The sequence below is a fragment of the Desmodus rotundus genome, chromosome 3, assembly GCF_022682495.2.
Source record: "Desmodus rotundus isolate HL8 chromosome 3, HLdesRot8A.1, whole genome shotgun sequence".
Lineage (NCBI taxonomy): Eukaryota > Metazoa > Chordata > Mammalia > Chiroptera > Phyllostomidae > Desmodus > Desmodus rotundus.
Window position 1 is genome coordinate 138,291,625 of NC_071389.1, and position 20,318 is coordinate 138,311,942.

General features: G+C 38.9%; 1 protein-coding gene across 1 annotated transcript; it reads right to left on the bottom strand.

The window, feature by feature from the left end:
• Positions 1–713: 713 nt before the first annotated feature.
• Positions 714–20,017, bottom strand: YEATS4 (YEATS domain containing 4). Its single transcript, XM_024576406.4, has 7 exons — positions 19,738–20,017; positions 16,252–16,371; positions 13,717–13,783; positions 13,524–13,618; positions 7,415–7,507; positions 7,238–7,325; positions 714–1,356 (listed from the first exon to the last, which is right to left on the bottom strand). The coding sequence occupies exons 1-7, from the start codon at positions 19,786–19,788 to the stop codon at positions 1,187–1,189; spliced, it is 684 nt and encodes a 227-aa protein (XP_024432174.1). The 5' UTR covers positions 19,789–20,017; the 3' UTR covers positions 714–1,186.
• Positions 20,018–20,318: the final 301 nt, after the last annotated feature.

The following is a 20,318-nucleotide window of genomic DNA, read 5'->3' on the forward strand; positions in this document are numbered from 1 at the left end:
GATGCCGACACAATTACAAGTGCTATCCCCAACCCCCAGAGGGCCTCTGGCAGAAACTTCAGACCAGTGACCTTTGTACAACCTCCATGCTTCTAAATGCCACAACTTAAAAAATAAAGAGATGAAGTAAAAAGTAACCAATCCACCAGTGCAGACAGAGAAAGGTGTCTTAAAGTACTGGAGTGGCTAGTTATAACTCTAGAGAATACAGAATCCCTGCGTTATGCAAAGGCGTGGTTGCATTTTTAGGACCTTTATAATTTGTTAATGTTACATGTTTTCCAAAATACTTTCCTATCTACTGTTGTCCCTATGTTGCTGCAATGGTTCAGCCAACATGGCCTTAAACATTAAGTACTATTAAGTGTTTGAATTATAGTAGGTGAGGCCAGGAGTGGAGGGCTCACCATGTGGATTTGAACAGGAGAGGCTGAGAAACAGACAAATGAGGGGTAGTATGTGAAGCTGATGCACAGGTGCTTCCTCTGTTTCTGGAACATGCAGGAGAGATTAAATTTTTCTATGTGCAAACCAACGACACTATAGTAGAGAGGCAGAACACCACTCAAGATATGATCTTTGCCATCAAAGAATTTCTGTATACTACAATGGATGCCAGTAAGAGATGCGTGATGACATCAGTATGAAGATACATTAATTGTAATGAGAGAGCTCCAGGTGCACCAAAGGGAAAGCAAGAAACACATCACAAGGCAGGAATAGGATCAGTAAACTACATTTACTGATTATTTACTGGCACCTCAAATACAAGAGGATCAGGATGAAGAACAGTAAGAAGTTAAGAAATTAAATATATGCATTATTACCACTAACTCTAACTACCAGGGAAGTACAAAATGGAAGTTATAATTTATAATGCATTTTTGATGCCTGTCAAAAGGATAAGCTATACATACAATGTAATCAAAAATTTTTAATTGTGCTTATCATAGAATTACCCTAAAACGGGTTGATAAAAATGCCTATCCAGCATTCATGTTTATTTCAGACATATATTTTACATTACATATTGCTTAAAAAGCACAGCTCCTTGGACCCTGCTGCTGAGAAATCTGTGGCCACAACTACATATGCAGTTCTTCTAGGAGGCACTTGCAGTCCATCTCTCCTTCAAAGTCCACCTTATTTTCAGTTTAGCTTCTTGTCAAGTTCTCTTCAGACCTGTTCATATCTCTTTTGTCTGGTCATCTTCTTCGAGTTTCCTGATTTCATTTTTTAAACAATTTATAGTTTCACGGCTTGCTTTTAATCTCTCCTTAAGCTCTGCAATTTCAAAGCTTGTTTTTTTCTTCGCAGCTTCTAATTTTTCTCTGGTTTTCACTTCAAGCTCTGCAACTAAAAAAACCACATACTTTTATTGGATTATTTCATTTTTCTTAAATGCCTAAGATGTGTCATAGAGTAATAAATAAGGTATTTCCTGAGGTCAATATTTCCAAGAAGAAATGTGAACAATTTAAGATATATAACATGAAACACAGGGGTGTGGGTAAGAAAATCTGAACTCCCAAGAGAGGATCTCAGATGTTTTCTGTAACTAATAATGAAATTATGGTCACTAATATTTTAATTCATCATTAGGATTTTATAACATAATGTTTTTCTCCATATACATGTTAATTTGAAAATAACAAGCCATATAATTCAAAAGACATCCAGCTAATGAGAACACTAAATACATGGTATTCTTCAATTTATGTACAGGTAAAGCTTACATAATCAAATCCACACTGGTAAAACAAGCCTGTATCCTTTTTTCAAAAAAGAGAGCAACAACTATATAGGTTTGAATTCTAGCTCTATCATTTATTAGCTGTGCCACTCTGAGTAAGTTATTAATTATCTCTGTGCTCATTTCCTCATTTTAAAAAATGGAGGTTATAATAGCAAACACCTCAATATTATTTGTTGAGGAGATTTTAAATGAATTCATGTACATAAAGTGTCCAGAATACTATCTGGTACATAAAAAGCCATATTAACTACTATTATGACAGAGGAACATTAAATGACATTTAAAACATTCTAGCTGGCTATATAACCAATTGCTAAAGAAAATGTCACTACTGCAAAATAAAATTCATCTATTTAAATACTCCACTTAGTGTGCAGCATTATGTTTTACAAAAAGAAAAGCCTACTTTCACCCAACATCTCCACCTTGTGGACATTTCAGGTAATTGCTGCTGATGAACTAAAAGCACAGTTGTACTTGCACTTTAAGTATAGAATAAAATGATCCCTAACTGGAAGCAGCATGGTTTGGTGAAGGAAAAAACTAAAACCCCTTTGAAATCAGAAAGAAAGGCTTGAGTTCAAATACACCCTCAGCCCCTTATTAGCGGAACAATGACATCTCTAAGTCTCCCCCAATCTCGTCTTTCTATGTAACATGGTTAAAACTTTGTATTTCTCAGAGGATTTATGAAGGTTAAGCAATACAGTTGGCCTTGTATCCATGAGTTCTGTGCCCGAAGATCAAAAGTATTGGGGGGGAATGTAATGTTATTGCTAATGTGTACTATGCAGTTAAGCGTAGATCACCACATCTGCACTGAACATGTACAGACTTTTTCGTTATTTCCTAAACAATACGGTATAACAATTTACAAAGCATTTACATTATATTAGGAATTATAATAATCTAGAGATGATTTAAAGTGTACAGGAGAATATGCACAGGTTATATGGAAATACTATTCCATTTTATATAAGGAACATGCGCATCAGAGGATGATTGTATCCTCAGGGTGTACTGGAACCAATCCCCAAGGAATACCAAGGGAAGACGGGATGTATATGTAAAGCATCTAGCACATTAAAAACATGAAATAATGCTTTCTTATTTTGCTCATTGCTGGTTACTTTCTTTTTGTGATATATTTTGTACACAGGTAAATATTTATATTGCACTTCTGGTCAAGATGGAGGTGTAGGTAAACATGGCTCACCTCCTCAACCACATCAAAATTACAACTAAACTATAAAACAACCATCACTCAGAACCATCAGAAAGCGAGTTGAAGGAAGTCCAACAAGTATAGAATTAAAGAAGAAACTACATCCATCCAGACTCGTAAGAGGAACAAAGATGCAGAGCAGGCTGGCTCCAAACGCATGTGTGGTGGATAAAAATCAGGAGGGGTATCTTGGGAGTGAGGGGGCCTAGCTCCACACCAGGCCCCCCAGCCCAGGGTTCCAGTGCCAGGAAGGTTAAGTCCCTGTAACTGCTGGCTTAAACATCAGAGGGGATTGAGTCACTGGAAGAAAATGCTGGATTCCCAAGCAGTTCCTCTTAAAGGGACTCACACGAACTTAGACTCCCTCCCTCTGAACTCCAGCACCAGGGTAGCAGCTTGAAAGGCACCAGGGGCATACAGGGAGAAACTGAAGTGGTTGGCAACAGAGAGAGAGCTGGGCGACAGCTTTATATCAGACAGAACTACAGGCAGAGGCCATTGTTTCTTTTCAGAGCCTTCACCCCAGAGACACACAGAGCAGGAAGGTGGGTATCATATCTGAGATTCCATCAACCTCACTCACACTATTTACCCTGCCCTGGTGATTCCCTGAGGCTCCACCCCACTCAAGCTATTTCCAGAGGCTTTTCTATATGAATGGCTTGTCTTAGCTTATGCTGCAGATTTTTCTGTTTCCTCAAAGCAGCAGCATCTGGCCTCAGCATGCCTTGCTCCTCTTGCTATGTGGCCCCAGCAAGTAGAAGCCATCCGCAGATCGCTTTATAGCTTATGCCAAGTGGCTCCGGAGAGACCACAGGCAGTAGCTGACCTTGGCCTCCATCACCCAGGAGACTCTAGAGCCTGTGCACAAAGTGGACCACCCAACCACCTCCACAAGCAACATGCTCAAGCAGCAGACTCAGAGGGCTCCAGAGCCCTGCTGAAGTAAGTCCTGCTCTGTGGAGTGGGCCCCTGCACAGCTGATGCTCAAGAAGGGCATAGATTGGTTGTCAGTGGCCACAGGCACTCCTTTCAGCTGACTGGCCTGGATAAATCCCTCCCATCAGCAATCAAGGCTCAACTACAAGAGGAGGAAGTCCTCAGCCCACACAAAAAGTGCACCTCGAGTACCCAGCTTAGGTGATAGGTGAGGCAGTGCCACTGAACCCTACACGACTCCTAGTACATTAGGCCACACTACCAAGTCAGGGAGTCATAGCAGCTCTATCTAATACAAAGAAACAAACACAGGGAGGCTGCCAGAATAAGCAGACAAAGAAACATGGCCCAAATATAAGAGAACAAAACTCCAGAAAAAGAACTGAACAAAATGGAGATAAGCAATCTATCAGATGCAGAGTTGAAAACACTGGTTAAAAGGATGCATAAGGAACTTAGTGAGGACCTCAACAGCATAAAAAAGACTCAGGCAGAAATGAAGGATACACTAACTGAAGTAAAGAACAATTTACAGGGAAACACAATTTGAGTGGATGAAGCCGAGATTCAAATCAATGACTTGGAACATAAGGAAGAAAAAAATAGAACAGCAAGAAGAAAAAAGAATCCAAGAAAAATGAGGATAGGCTAAAGAGCCCCTGGGACATCTCCAGTGTACCAACATTTAAATGTTAGGGGTGCCAGAAGGAAAAGAGAAAGAGCAAGAAATTGAAAACTTCTTTGAAAAAATAATGAAAGGAAACTTCCCTAACCTGGTGAAGGAAATAGACATATAAGTCCAGGAAACACAGCTGAGACAAAGCAATATGGCCCAAGTGAAAGAACAGAGCAAAACTCCAGAAAGAGAGCTAAGCAATGAGGAGATAGCCAACCTACCTGATGGAGAGTTTAAAGCCCTGGTAATCAAAATGCTCACAGAACTGACTGAGTCTGGTTGAAAAATGAAAGAACAAATGAAGACTATCCAAAGTGAAATAAAGCAAAATATTCAGGGAACCAACAGTGACAGGAAGGAAACCAAATATTTTTCTTAATTTCCTTTGCTAATCACCTCCTTAAATCTCTACATGTTGCAGTGATCTGGCTCAGTCCTTGGACCTCTTTTCTATTTCACTCACTCCTTTGATGATATCGTTGGGTCTCACAATTTATAAATCCATCTATTTATTAACTTCTAAATTTTTATCTTCAGCCTCTCCTTGAATACCATACTTTTGGGTGCAGTTGTCTTCTCAATGTAACCACTTAGATGTCTTATAGGCATCCTACATCCAACATGTCCAAAATTGTATTAACTAATCTTTCCCTAAAGCCTGACCCTCCCAGACGTCCCCCATCCCTATAGAAAGCAATGACAATTTTTTGGTTTTTTAGGTCCAAAACCTTAAGAGTCACTCTTGGCTGATCTTCTCTTACACCTTTATTCAAACCATCGGCAAATCCTATTGTATCTATCTTCAAAATAGATACAGAATCTGACCCTTTCTCATCACCCCACACTGCTATCAATCACTCTGGTACTGCCCACCATTCTATCACATCTAGATTATTGTAACAGCCTCTTTGCTTCTTCCTTTTCTGCTTTACTGTCTATTCTCAACACAGCAGCCAGGCTGATTGACCTTTTCATGTTAGTCTTATATTTTCACTCTTCGGCTCAAAACCCACAAATGACTTTACATGTCCTTCACCCCCCTTAAAGTCCTCAGTTACCCACAAGTTTCCACATGATCTGGTCCCCTATTAACTTCTCTGGCCTCACCTCTGACTTCTTGTCCCCTTGTTTACTCTATTCCAGTCTCACTGGCCTCCTTGCTGTTTCTGACATGCCTAGCACAATCCTACCTCAGGGCTTTTGCCCATGCTACTCCCTCTACAGATAACGTTCTTATCTCAGACAGCTCCAAGGATCATGTTCCTTACTCCTTTAGGTATTCACTCATATGCCACAACTTCAGGAAGCCTTCTGTGACCTGATATTTCAAAACTGCTCATCACCATCTCCTCCCACCAAAGGTGCTTCCTCCCTGCTTCACTTGTCTCCATACCATCCAATCACTATGTTACACTTTATAAAATCTGTCTTCCTCCCACTAGAATGTAAGCTCCATGAGAGCAGGCCTTTTTGTCTGGTTTGGTCACTGCTCTATCCTCAGAACCTTGATGAATGCCTGGCATATAATTGATAATCAATACCTATGAGAGGGGCTGCAAAAAAACAAAACAACTATCTTCTGGAGGGTGGGCCCCTTGTAGTACAGGCTTCCCCCACTAAGTGAGTGTTTAGGAACCCATCTGTATCAATGAACCAGCTGGTGCTGTGGTGAGAGGCTGAGTTCGGCTTCCATGACTTTTTTGGGAGACTCTTTCAATGCATTTTCCCATTTCATGATGGGTGATTTCCAAGTGCACCTGCCACACCCTGCTGAAGGCCCAGCAGTTTTTGACCAAAAATGGTATGACCCCCTCAGCCCCAGTCTCCCTAGTCACCTGATCGCACCCTGAGTGACTATATTTTTGTTTCCCCAGAAGAAAAAAGTTCTCAAAAGGAAACGTTTTGGTGATGTGAAAGAGGTAAAACAAAAACACAGCAGAAGCAGTAAAAGACATCAAAATTGACATGCTCCAAAGCTGTTTTGAGCATTGGAAAAGTCTTTATAGGTGTATTGCATCAAATGGAGAGTACTTGGAAGGTGACTACAGTTTAAACATGTAAGGATAAATACACATTTTTTTAATCAATAAATTCCATTTTGGGGGGTCCCCCTTTGTCCTGTGGGCAAATGAACAGTGACATAAATGTTAACACAGAATGGCAAATAACTTTCATCTTGAGTGGCAACTGCAAACGATGGGCAACAGCTGCATGGAGTGATGTGTAGGGTATTCTGGGGCACTCTTGGGTTAGGGGGAAAATATACTGTGACTGAAACCAATGTGGCATTCTAGCATTTTCCACCTCAGTATTAACCTGAAATTATATAAAATGACATAGGTTGAAAAACAAACAAACAGACAAACAGGATCACGGAACACAGAAGTGTAATTAGAGAATAAAAGACAAATGGTATTTCAGACTATGAAAAGCTTTTCACCTTTTTGAAAGCAGGCCTACTTTGGGAACAATTTATAATATCCTTCTTATATGTTCTATAGTAATACACATCTTATTTTTTTAACTCCTGAAAAATTTATGTATATACAGCATTAGAAAAAAATTTAGAAGTTACTAACCAATCATTTCATCATCACATAACATTATTTTTCAGTATTAATTATGAACTCATGGCACTTACATTCTGTTTCATGCTTATAGGCTCCTAATGTTAGCTGACGAGATGTTGTTAATAATTGCTGCATCATTGCTGTTGGGTCTTGAAATATCTAATGGGATAAAATGAAAAAAGGCCCAATTACTTCAAAGTTTTACAATCCAAAATGCTTTTAAAGCTCTCGTTATAGTATCTTCTTACCATTTCATCATAGAACTCTGAAACCACTGTTTTTTTCCCCAGCATTGCATTGGTGTCCGATTGGAACAGCTTTAATAAATGATACAGGGTTACCTGTGAGATAAAAACAGACATAACACATCTGTGCAATGGTTACTTCATCACTGAGAAACACTGTCATTTCTGTAACTGAATTAGAGACTGGAATTAGTAACCATACCAAATTCAGGACCTTGTCTCAATTACAATTTTTTATGACAAATCACTCAAACTCTGTGTACTTTCATTTTCCTTTTAAGTATCACCATCCACTCAGATCGAAACATGAATTCTTTTTAAAATAAGAGGAAGTTTATTTAGAAAGACACAGAGGTAGAAGTGAGCTTCAGAAAAAAAAGGGCTCAGGAAACAAGTTACAGAAGCAAAAGAAGGGCCCCTGGAGCTTGGAAAAGAAAGAGATGCACAGAAAACGCACCAGGGGGAGGCGGGTGGGAAAAGGCAGGGGCATAATCTGTAGAGAGACACGTAAACATGAATGTTTTGAAGAGGGTAAGTAAGAGTCTGTTACGAAGCATTTCTAGAGAGTAACTATATATAAAAATAACGTAAGATACAGTTATGGAAATTAAACTGGGAAATCACTAAAACATAAGTTCTTTTTTTTTTTTTTAAAGACAAATTCTTTTACTAACACAAGTGAAATTAGATTATGAGACAGTTTTTCTGTGAAGATTAAATTTTACAAATTTACTATGGGAGAAAAGATTTGATACTTTCAAATGCTCAGTGAGGGCAAGATAATTTCTTTTGTGCTATATAACACTGTTATATAAGAAAAAAGTCAAAGATAATTCACTTTGGCAAGAGCAACATGTCTTCAAAATACTTAAAAACAGGTGCAGTAAGATATCAAGGGAAAAGTTTTGCGACACAATGTACGAATACTTCAGCGAAATAAAGCTCAGTTGGCAGCCCTGGCTGGTGTGGCTCAGTAGACTGAGCAATGGCATGAAAACCAGCGGTTGCTGTTCAATTCCCAGTCAGGGCACATGCCTGGGTTGTGGGCTAGGTCCCCGGCTGGGGGCATGCAAAAGGCAACCAGTCAACGTATCTCTCACATATGGCTGTTTCTCTCGTTCTTTCTCCCTTCCTTCCCATCTCTCTAAAAATAAAGAAAATCATCTTAAAAAAAAAAAAAAAGAAAATCCAGCTGTAAAAACATCAGAGTTCATGTTGGAGAAACCAATTCAGAGGCCTCAAAAAGTTTCCCAAAACGTAGCAAAAATCATTATAAGGAGCACACATCAATCACAGGCCATATTTCAAGCAGATAATTCAACAAATTCATGAAACAGACAGAAAGCAGATGAGACTACATGGTGGATACTCTAGAACAGAGAAATCCACACCCTGAAAACGTAAGGAAGAGAACTGCATCACAGGTGGGAGCCAGTGCTCCCAGTACAGCCCCAGAGAGGTTCCAAGCTCAGTGGGTAGGAGTAGAAATCAAGAATGCTGTGGCTGGCTCGGCCTGTTAATCTTCCTTCCTTCTTCCTTCCTTCTCCCTTCGCTCAAAGACAAGAGGGCATATCCTCCTGTGGAATCTAGAATTCTTCATCCAAACCATCAAGTATTAAGTAAAAATAAAGATATTTTCAGATAGTAATGGCTCTGAAAGTTTATTTCTCAGGCATCCTTTCTAAAGAAATTCCTCCAGTAAAATGAAAAACAAAAACAAAAAACCAAACAACCCTGAAATGATGAAGAAAAGGGGTCATCTGTCATCATTAGGAGTTGACAGGCACTATCTAAAACCAAAAAATTCAAATTTAGATATTTAAATATATGAGATGCACGGGGATTATTTCTAGAGAAACAGAAAATAGTAACTATGGTTTTCCTGGGAAAAGGGCCAGATATGGGGAAATGAAGATGTTATGGGTTGAATTGTGTCCCCGAAAAAGATGTTGAAGTCCTAACCCTCAGTACCTGTGGATGTTACCTTATCTGGAAATAAGGTCTTTGCAGATGTAATCAAACTAAGATGAATTTAGGGCGTTCCCTGATCCAGTATGACCAGTGTCTTCATAAGAAGAGACACAGAGAAAGGCCAAGTGACAATAAAGATGGAGAATGAAGTTATGCTGCCACATACTGGGGATGCCTGGGGCTACCAGGAACTAGGAAAGTCAAGAAAGGATCCTCCCTGAGTGGCTCTGGAGAGAGCATGTCCAACACCTTGATTTTGAACTTGTAGCTTCCAGAACTGTGAGAGTAAATTTTTGTTGTCTAGCCACTTAGTTTGTGGTACTTTGTTATGGCAGCCCTAGGAAACTAATACAGAAGACTTGTACTTTTTATTTTTAAAGACTTTTTAAAAATCATGTGCCTGTTAGCCCTGGCTGGTATGGCTCAGATGGTTGGAGCATTGTGCAATGAAGCTGCAGGTCATAGGTTCAATTACCAGCCAGGGCACACGCCTAGGTTGTGGGTTAGGTCCCTTGACAGGGCACGTTCAGGAGGCAACGGATCTGTGTTTCTCTCTCTCCCTTCCTCTGGAATCAATGAACATAGCACCAGCTGAGGATTAAAAAAAAGGCATGTGCATGTTTAACTTTTAAAATTTAAGAAAAATTTAAAACTACATTATAAAACTGTCCCTCCCCTAAATTTATTAGACCACCAGAGGCATTCATGCAGATATAGGCAATGAAAAATTTCAAGACAGATGTCTCCAATTTTGAGCTGTGTTTACGGATCCTTAGAGGAATGAAAATGTCTATACTTGCTATAGAGATAGTGTAACAGAGTGGTCAGGCCAGATCCTGGGAGAAGGCAGGGGGAGGTGAGAAAACCCCAAGGCAGAATTGAAGATTGAAGCCCTCCCTTCCAAGGGAGGGGCTGCCAGAGAATGAATATTGCCCAAGGCAACTATAAACGAAAACCTAACTTCAAGCCAGCCATGCCTGTGTGTGTGGCTGCCAGCAACCAAGCAGTTCAGACTCAGTAGAAGGATGCTCATACAGAGCACTCGGGGTTCAAGACTTCTGTCCCCTTGTGCAAAATGGCAGCCGGAAGAGGGGAAAAGATAAACATGGCAAATATTAGCACACATGGTTAAAAAGCCAGGTGTTGCATCGCACAGGGATTTCTGGGCCGAGACTTTAAAATGGAATGTGCCAAGACCTGTCCTCTCCTTCCCCTCCCCTGGCGAGTCTGGTTGGCCACAGGGAGCCGGAGTTCCTAAGACCGGAGGGTTCCCTGGAGATGTTGGGGCCGTGCTCCAAGGCCCTGCACTTCTCCCACACAGAAAGCGGCAGCACTAGCTGCACTGCGACTGGGAACCTGCCAAGCCACCTAGTTAATCCTGCTGCAGTTATCTGCATTTCATAAAGGACGGTACTTCTAGGAGCAGGAAAAGGGATTTCAGGTGCATTTTCAAACTGGCAGAGTGTGGCAGGGCTGTTTTGTTTGTCTTTGGGTATTTTAAAGGGGGTGGGGCCCTGAGGCAGAAACCTACTATCATTCCAAACCTGTGTAACCTTTAAATAAACGACCCCTTTCTTTTTACCAGACTCCTGTCTCCAGAGTTATGTCTCTGGGCAGCAAGCAATAGAACCTCACTGACTGTTCTGGAACAGCACAAGGCTGTTGACAGTATTTCTAGGCATAAACAGTATTTCTAGGCATAAAAAGACAATTTTAGCATTTTGTTTTTTAGAAACAACCATTCTTTTTACAATGGCTTGGCATATAATAGGTTATTGGATAACAGAAGTAAATTACAAGCTATCCATGTCTTTCTTTTATACTTTAAATAAACATTCGCATGGCTTATTTTCTGCAAGAGCCAACTATTAAAAAGTATAATGGTTTCATTTTGCTAAAAGAACACCACAACAGTTTTGGGGGAATAAAATTCAGATCCATGTAGGTCTACACGGAAACCTACTTAATAAATTCATCACTGCAGAAGTGTAGAAGATCATACTGCCTTACTTTTCCAAGAGTAGACTTTGAGAGGCAGCTCATAATGAAATTACATGATATAAAGACTTCTTTCAGAAATGTACTTCCCAACTGGGATAGGAGGGGACGACAGATGAGGAGACAGACAGGTAGGGCCCCACGTTCTCAAAATAAAAATCAATTCAAAGCAATCCTACAAAGTTAAAAAAAACCTCTGCTCTTGTAACATTACCCTCTCTCTCAATACCGTATTTTGCCGGGTATAATGTGCTCCAGTGTGTAAACACACCCACGTTTTTGGCCCAAACTTTTATGAAAAAAAATCTTTCATTTTAATTTTCAATTCAATTTTTTATTTTTTGTATTTATAAACAAAACTGATTATTGTATTCCAGTTTTGTATTGTATTATTTTGCATACAGATATTGTTATTGCTTTCTGGAGTTACACTTTTAACACATAAGCATAAATAAAAGAATTAAAAACATTTATATAGATACAGAATTAGTACTACCCATGTATAATGCATATCCTTATTTTTCCCTCAAAAATATGGGCAAAAAAGTGAGCATTCATTATACACGGCAAAATACGGTATCTGCTAAATCCTGTGCTCTCTTCTCCCTTGCAGACTATTTTCATTAAGGATTCAAGTTTATGTCAAGATATTTGAACAATATCTGACAAATAATAAATATTTAAGAATTTCTTGCCGAACAAAATGTAGAGGTTGTGAGAGTATTCTAGAAAGACAGTAAGAATGGTAGGAGATCTGGAACCATTATCGCGTGGAAAATACTTAAATGAGCTACAAATGTTTTATTTGGGAGAAAATAAAACTAATGTAAAAATAGTTATCAATAAAAAGTTCAAAGAAGCTTAAAATAAAGCAGAACTTTCTTAAAACTAGAACTACCTCAAACCAGAATAGGATGTTTCACTTAATGAGAGAAGTCAACATTCTCCATATTGAAGTTGACAAATCCAGAGATTCTCATTTCAGACATGGCCTAAAGGAAGTCCTACCTAGTTCAGAGCATGGCCTACATCACTGGGTTCTAAATCTTACCGTGAATTAAAATCACTTGGGGTGCTGGCCCCTCTCCAAACCTACTGAATCAGACTCTCCAGGGGATTGGGCCTATTAGTTTGAATTTTTAAAAAACACCTCAGGTACGTCTGATGCAGCCAGTTAGAAACTAAGTCTCTGAACCCCTGGCCCAGGTGACATTCAAGTCCTCTAAAAGGACATACAGTTTTAAAAATGTAATCTGATAACTGAAGTATAAATGTTTGGTGCTAAAGGAATGAGCTTGAATCTATCAAGATGAAAATTAATGGTGATGACGGGTGAAAAGACCTGAAACGAGTTACACACCAGGCACACCAGTGAGAAATGAGAGAGCCATAACTGAGTTCTGACTCTAAGGGTAAAAAATGAAAGAGGCATAGTGGTTTTAGTCAAAAGAAGGTGTACTTGAAAGAGTGTGGGGTCTAAATGCAAATACCTGGGTTCAAAACTAGCTCTGCCACCACTAACTGTTTTCGAGCCTGTGACTTAACTCTGAGCCTTAGTATTCTCATGTCTGAAATGAGGATATCTCCAACCTCACAAAGTTGCTGAGGAATCAAAACTGAAAGCTTTGAGGGAGGGACTTTTTACAATGTCAAGCATGATCTGATAAGGAGAGATCAAAAGATGAAAAAGTCAGTGACTACTAATAAGGACTCATGAAGACACAAAGTAAAGCTGCTAGTACTGATGGCAACTCGAAAAAGCAGAAAGACTGCTTTTAGGGCTTTTAACCATAAAAAACTGGATACTCCCATTTCAGACAGCATATGGCCTCGACCTATTTATTACTAATAACCAAATGATACTAATGAATTTAAAATTTTTGCTGTAATCATATAATTTTCATGGTTCATTTCCAATAAATGTTCATGCTGTATTCCTTATTTCTATAGCAAAAAATACAAATTTTAGAAGGCACATCATTTAAAAATGAAAAATCTTAACTCATGGCAAGATACACCATACTGTAAGTGTCAACATATAATAAATAAAAATGTCAACATATAATAAGCTCTTAAGTATTGTTACATTTTCACAATTACTAAAAAAATCTATTTTATATTTACAAAGATTACTGTTACTCACAGGTCTTTCATTAGGATCAATGAAAAATATTTTGATGATTATTTCAAATTCACCCCATCCTGTTTCAGTAATTTCATATGGAGGCTTAGTAACAACTGAAAAAGAGAAAGAATAAAACAATTATTAAGTGTAAATTACTGATGCAGTTTTCTTTTTAAATTTGTATATTATAAATAAAAAAACTATACTGTACCTCTTAAAGGATTGCCATAGCTTTCATGTAATTTAAATTGAATTTTCTTCACATATGCCGACATATCCTAAAATACAGAGGAATTAATTAGTTCTGCCATCTACATATAAAAACTAGGAGGGAAATACACTGAGCATGCGTATCTAATTTTATAAAATACACTTCCCCTCAAGTATTATGGAATCTAATTTTCTAAAATACATGAATTATACCGGGGAGGTTTGGTTTTTATTTTAAACAAGGAAGCCTGTGTTGAATTCCTCCACAATTCATAATATATAGGAATATGCATATCAATTTACTTGTTTTACAAATCATTTTTATATATTTATCTATAGATAATACTCTAAATCAATTGATTTTTCCATAAAAATAGTACACTATCAATATTTTTTATAGAAATAAGCATATAAACCAAAGCAAATTTAACAACTAAGCAACTTCAAAGAACAAAATTATGTTATGTAAAACTAAGGTCAACTAAGTGACCTAAAACTGTTGGATGTAAAACTCCTTAATTTTATTCTGAAGCACATAAACATATTCGTAAGCTCTGACACATAAAAGGGATTCTCCTAGTGAAGGTGGCTTTTTCAAAAATATTTCATTAAAGAAAAATAGAAAAATGCAAAACAGAATAAGCCACACTCAACAGTAATGTTTATTAATCTTTTTATTTGCTTTCAGGAATTTTTTATTACCTACATATTTTTTAAATTTTATTTATTTTTTACATATATTTTTTTAAATTGCAATCATATTGTAATGATATACTACCATCAATTTTGATTACTTAACATTATATTGTGAACATTCTTTTGAGGCAGATTTTTTTGAGTATCTTTGAAGATTCTTTTGGAAATACTTCATTCATTTTGTTTCTACAAACATGTGTGACTACCGACACTGAGTACCAGATACCATAATGGTCACTGATAATGAGTCCTGCCCTCAGGACCTCTCTGTGGACTCGGGGGCAGACAAGAACAGTATTTCAGTGTAATCTGCGTTATAAAGGCACGAGGTACAAGGCTGTAGGAGGGGCACCTAACATTAACAGTCTCTGCAGATCAAGAAAGTAGTTCCAAAGAAAATACACTTGAACTAAGACTAAGGGAATAGTAAGAATAGAAGGAATGAGAATGAAGGGGTTCAAGAGTGCTCCTTTGGGAAATTGGGAGTAATTTAGTATTGACGGCATTTAGGGTATAAGGGAATGATGAGGCAAACACAAACAAGCTATATGCTTCAGAGATAGGATAAGGAAAGACCATGGCATGCCTTCTAAAATGGTATTTTTTTTTCTCTATTTTTGACACTATTGCAGTTGTCCTCATTTCCCTTCACTTTGCCCCCCTCCTCTCAGCCCCTACTCCCCCTTCCCTCAGGCCATCACCACACTATTGTCTGTGTCCATGGGTTATACATACATGTTCTTCGGCTAATCCCTTCCCCTTCTTTCACCCAGTCCCCATAAGACAGTTTTAACTTCATGAGGGCAACAGACAGTCATTGAAGGTTTGTGGTTTGTTTTTTTTTTTAAATAACAGCTTTATTGAGATATTCACATACCACATAATTCACCCATTTAAAATGTACCATTCAATGATTTTTAGTATATTCAGAGTTGTACAACCATCACCATAATCAACTTCAAAACATTTTTCATCATATAATATGTGGCCTTTGTGTCTGGCCTCTTTCTGTTACCATCTTTTAAATTTCTACATGTGGTAATAGCATGTATCAATACTTCATTTCATTTTATTGCCTAATAGTAGCTCATTGTATGGACATACATTTTGTTTATTCATTCATCAGCTGAGAGACATTTGAGTTGTTTCCATTCTTTTGGCTACTATGAAAATGCTACTATGAACATTCATAGAGAAGTCTCTGTGTGAATTTTGAAGGGTTTAAATAGAGGAACAGTTTATTCATTTAATAAATATCTGTTGAATACCTACGACGTACTGGCTGCATTCCAGGCATTAGAGATTCAGTAACAAAACAGCATTACCAGCTGTCAGGCTATATAGCAGTTTTGTCTTCCATCTTTTCTGATGGTCTTATTACCAAATTATCACTTAAAAATTACCATATTCTGCCGTGTATAATGTGCACGGTTTTTTGCCCACATTTTTGAGGGAAAAATAAGGATACACATTATACATGGGAATTAGCACTAAAGCATGTGGGCGCATCATACCTGGCAAAACACGATAACTACTATTCCTGAAACACCTGAGTAAACACTAGGCTAACTTAAGACATGGTAACTGCAAGGTGTGATGCATTTATAGCATAATTCTTTTTAGTGTAACTTAATTTTAATTAGAAAACATTTTTGGAAAATTGATTTCTACTAAACAATTACATTGATGACAGCTCTCACTTTATTCTTTCAAATTTGGGGGGTAACATTTCTAATAAGGACCAATTTTACAATCAAAAAGTCACTACAAAATAACACAATTTATCTTCAAGCAAAACAAACTGTAGCTTCAAAAAAGTTATAGGAAAAACAATGTATACCTCATTTCTGTATGGTTTTACATACACTGTCCACTGGTGGGTATGGCCGTCCTCTTCTCTTTTCTTTCCAAAATATCGAGCAACATTGCCATAAACTATTGGTTTAACGATAGTAACCCCCTTAAAGAAAAATAATTTAAACACCAATTAATATTGTATCATTACCCACACAAAGAGAGTAAGAGTTCTGAAAGCCTGTTTTAAGAAATGGCAGGCACGCAATGGACTCACTTCAGAACAAAAGATACACAGACTGAAAGTAAAGGGATAAGATACTCATGAAAATGGAAACAAAAAAAGCTGGGCAGCAATACTTAATACCAGACAAAACAGACTTTAAAACAAAGGCTATATAACAAGAAACAAAGAAGGACACAGCAATTCCGCCTCTGGGTATTTATTTGAAGAAATCAAAAACTCTAATTTGAAAAAGAGATGTATATCCACGTGTTCACTGCAACATGATTAAAAATAGCCAAGATATGGAAGCTACCTAAGTGCCCATCAATAGATGAATGGACAAGAAGTGTCCATCAATAGATGAATGGAATATTACTCAGCTATAAAAAATAAAAGAACGAAGGAAACCTTGCCACCTGCAATAACATGGATGGACATCAGAGGATACTTGCTAAGTGAAATCGGTCAGACAGAGGAAGACAAATACCATATGATTTCACCTATATTTGGAATCCAAAAACCAAAACAAACAAACAAAACAGGAAACAAAGTAATAGACATAGAGAATATTTTGACGGCTGCCAGACTGTAGGGAGGTTGGGGTGATTGGTGAAAGGGGGAAGGGTTTAAGAAGTACAAATTACTAGTTACAAAATATCAAGTCACAGGGATGTAAAGTACAGCATAAGGAATATAGTCAACGATACTGTACTATGTATGGTGTCAGATGGATATGAGATTTATCAAGATGATCACTTCTTAGTTATAAAAATGTCTAACTGCTATGTCATCCAATTGAAACTAATATAACATTGTATGTCAACTGTAAATGAAAAATAAAAATTAAAAAAACCTAGATTTTGCTTAAAACATGGATTTCTCTCAATAAATCAACTTCAGAGAACTATCCTCATTTCATATTAATACAAATAACTAAATACCAGATTAATTACAATGTTCTCTCTTTGAAAATGTATATTTAAAACATGTAAAGTACTCTGAGAGTTTTCCTGAAAAGAGACACAAAAGACTCTTTATTCACAAGCTTTAAAGTGAAGCTCTGGAAGAAAGATAGCCGACTTCACTGAGATCACCTGATGTCGTTAGCTTATGGCGGTGTTTTCCAAAGCACAGAACAGATATCAAAGGCAGCTTGGGAGAGGATTTTAAGTGGAATAAGGACAAACATTTTCCATTTTATTATTTGTAGGTTTACTTTAATTAGTATTAGAAAAACCCTAACTATAACTAGCAAGTCAAACCCATAATTTCAAAAATACGAATGCTTAGGAATGGGCTTTTAAAAATTGATCTAAATAAAATGTTAAATATTACAAATGGATTCAGATAATGAATGCTGAAGTGGCACTTGCATGACTGACACTTGTTTAATACTGGCCGATGGCCATGCTTGCTACATGTGTGTTCAATTCTGAGATGTACATACATGTTTTTCATCACATCTGGTGAGTGTAAAGGCAGTGAGTGTTGACAGATTATGATGGAGAGGAGAAAAAAATTCAAATGAAGACAAAATGCTGAATGTTGCACATGAATTTCAGACCAACTGTTTAATAGTAAGAATGTATCTGAAGGTCAAAGAGCAAGATATACCACATGTGATAAGTGCTGTGCCAGTGTAATCAATAATCAATAATAAGGAAAAGCAGTGAACAAATGGAAAAACTTTTAAATGTAGGTGAATAATTAACAAATAAACCCAACACCTATTAGCCTAAAGTTAGTGTAGAAGGCAAACAGTTTGTAGAAGAACTTAAATAATCATAGTATACTGACACTTGAAACTCCCCTAGATCAGGCCTCATATTCAAGGCCTTGGAATGAATGAGTCCAAGGGGCACTGACTTGGTGAGTGGTAACAGATCCTGTAGCTGCTCTGGTGTGGTAGAAACTTGCCCAGTTCCTCAGTGATAAAAAGGAGGCTCATATGTCAGCAGACTTTCTACCTGGATCAAATTAACCTAAATTGGAAAAAGAGGCCTACAAGACCACAGAACAATCACCGAGGAGGAGAAATAAGACTCTAATTTTAAAGCTGTACATGACTACCTCACATCCACTTTTTGTGAAAAAGCATTTGAAGACTACAGGCCTAATCCCCTCAAGGCACCTAGGACTTAAGCTTACAAACTTTTAGAACCTAACAGGATTACAAGTACAGAAAATTCTGTACGTTCTCCAACATGTCTTAACCCTTTGTTTGGTAGAACTTTCCTATCAGTCCAAAACCTTGCCCAAAAACCAAGGCAAAATATGTATGTTTAGGAATTTTACTTGGCATTTTTCTATCCTTATATTAAATTTCAGCTTTTGAAATTTTCAAAGAACTCTCTGTCATATTAAAGCACTGTGTATGATAGTTGTAAACACAGTGTATGATCAAAATAATGTGAAAACAATGACAGATAAGGACTCTTCAAAAATCTAACTAGATTGGTGCAAAAGCGAGTAATTTCTTTTTAAATAAAAACTTCCTTTCTACAATAAATAAGAATCATTAAGGGATTAAAAAAATAGGCATTATATCGGGAACCGGTTGGTCCTGACTTAAAAAATTAATGTGCCAGGAGATGTAAGAAAGTGGGAGGGAAATGTGTCACTGCATCAAACATTATGTTAGGCTCTATGATAACTTTAATTAAAAACAAAAGAAGCTAATACTAGGTTCCCCGGGTGCCAGGCAATATTCTTTGAATGCCTTGAGTAATAGGTCCTGGCTGTATCTTTGGGGCTTTGTAAACACCATGAACTTCGGCAACTTTTCTGACCTTTGTATGCACCCCCCACACGCACCCCCAGCTCTTCAGTTATTGCACTGGTAAACACCGCGGGTAACAAGCCTCGGTAAGGCTGCTGTAGGGGCTGGCTCAGAGACGCAGGTAAAGCTTTTAGCCCTGTGCTCGGCACGCGGGAAGCGCTTACTAAGTATTTGCTACAGTCCTTACCCTCACAACCAGGTGGGTGGCATCCCCTGCTTACACGTGACCTGAGCTGCCAACACCAACCCTGAAATATCCCAGCCCTCAGAACGGCTTGTTTCCTAGGCAACGATGCCCAGCTTCCCCCCCCCAAGCCACACTACGCCTGTTTTTAGGTGGGGATGGGAGGGAGGAGGTGGCGCCGTGAAGTTGGGGCCCAATGACTCGCTCCCCGCCTATAAACCACGGTTCAAATCCGGGGCGAAACGGCGCGGGAGGGAAACACGCGGGCCCTCTCCACGCCCCGCAGGGAGAGGCTGGGGCGAGAGAGCCACTCTCGGACGGAAGGCGCGGGCCGCACACTAACCTTCACTCTCCCGCCGGAGTCAGGCCCAAATTCGGCCATTCTCTTGAACATATTGTCCTACGGAAAAAGCCGCCGCCGCCAGGGAAAGAGACCGAGGCCGGCGGGGTCGCCGCTCCCCTCAGAGGCCCCGCTCCTCCTGCGCGGGCCCAAGCGGAGGGTTTCTGCCGGAGGGAGGGCGACTCACTGGCGCTCGCAGAGAAGAGGACCGGCCAACTACTCGCAGGCGGTGGCGTAGCAGAAGCCCATTCAGCCAGCGCGGGCCGAGAGCGGAACGGGAGGGGCGCCGGAGACGCCGCGCGCAGGCGCGAAGAGCACCCTGCGCACGCGCCGGGCCTGGAGCAGCGGCCGGGCGGGCCTTTTGTCGCCTGGGTCTTTAAAAACGCCAGAGTCTCTGTTCGCCTGAGGCCGGTCCGGTCGCCCCAGCTTCCTGGCGACTGAGGAAATGGCTCTTGGAGGCAATACCTTGTCATCGCCAGAGCGTTCTAATTCTGAAATCAAGTTCCAAAATCTCTCCCACGAACAGTGTTTCGTTGTCTTCATTCAGACCTCAATGCTTTAACCTCTATTTCTTATCTCCTTCC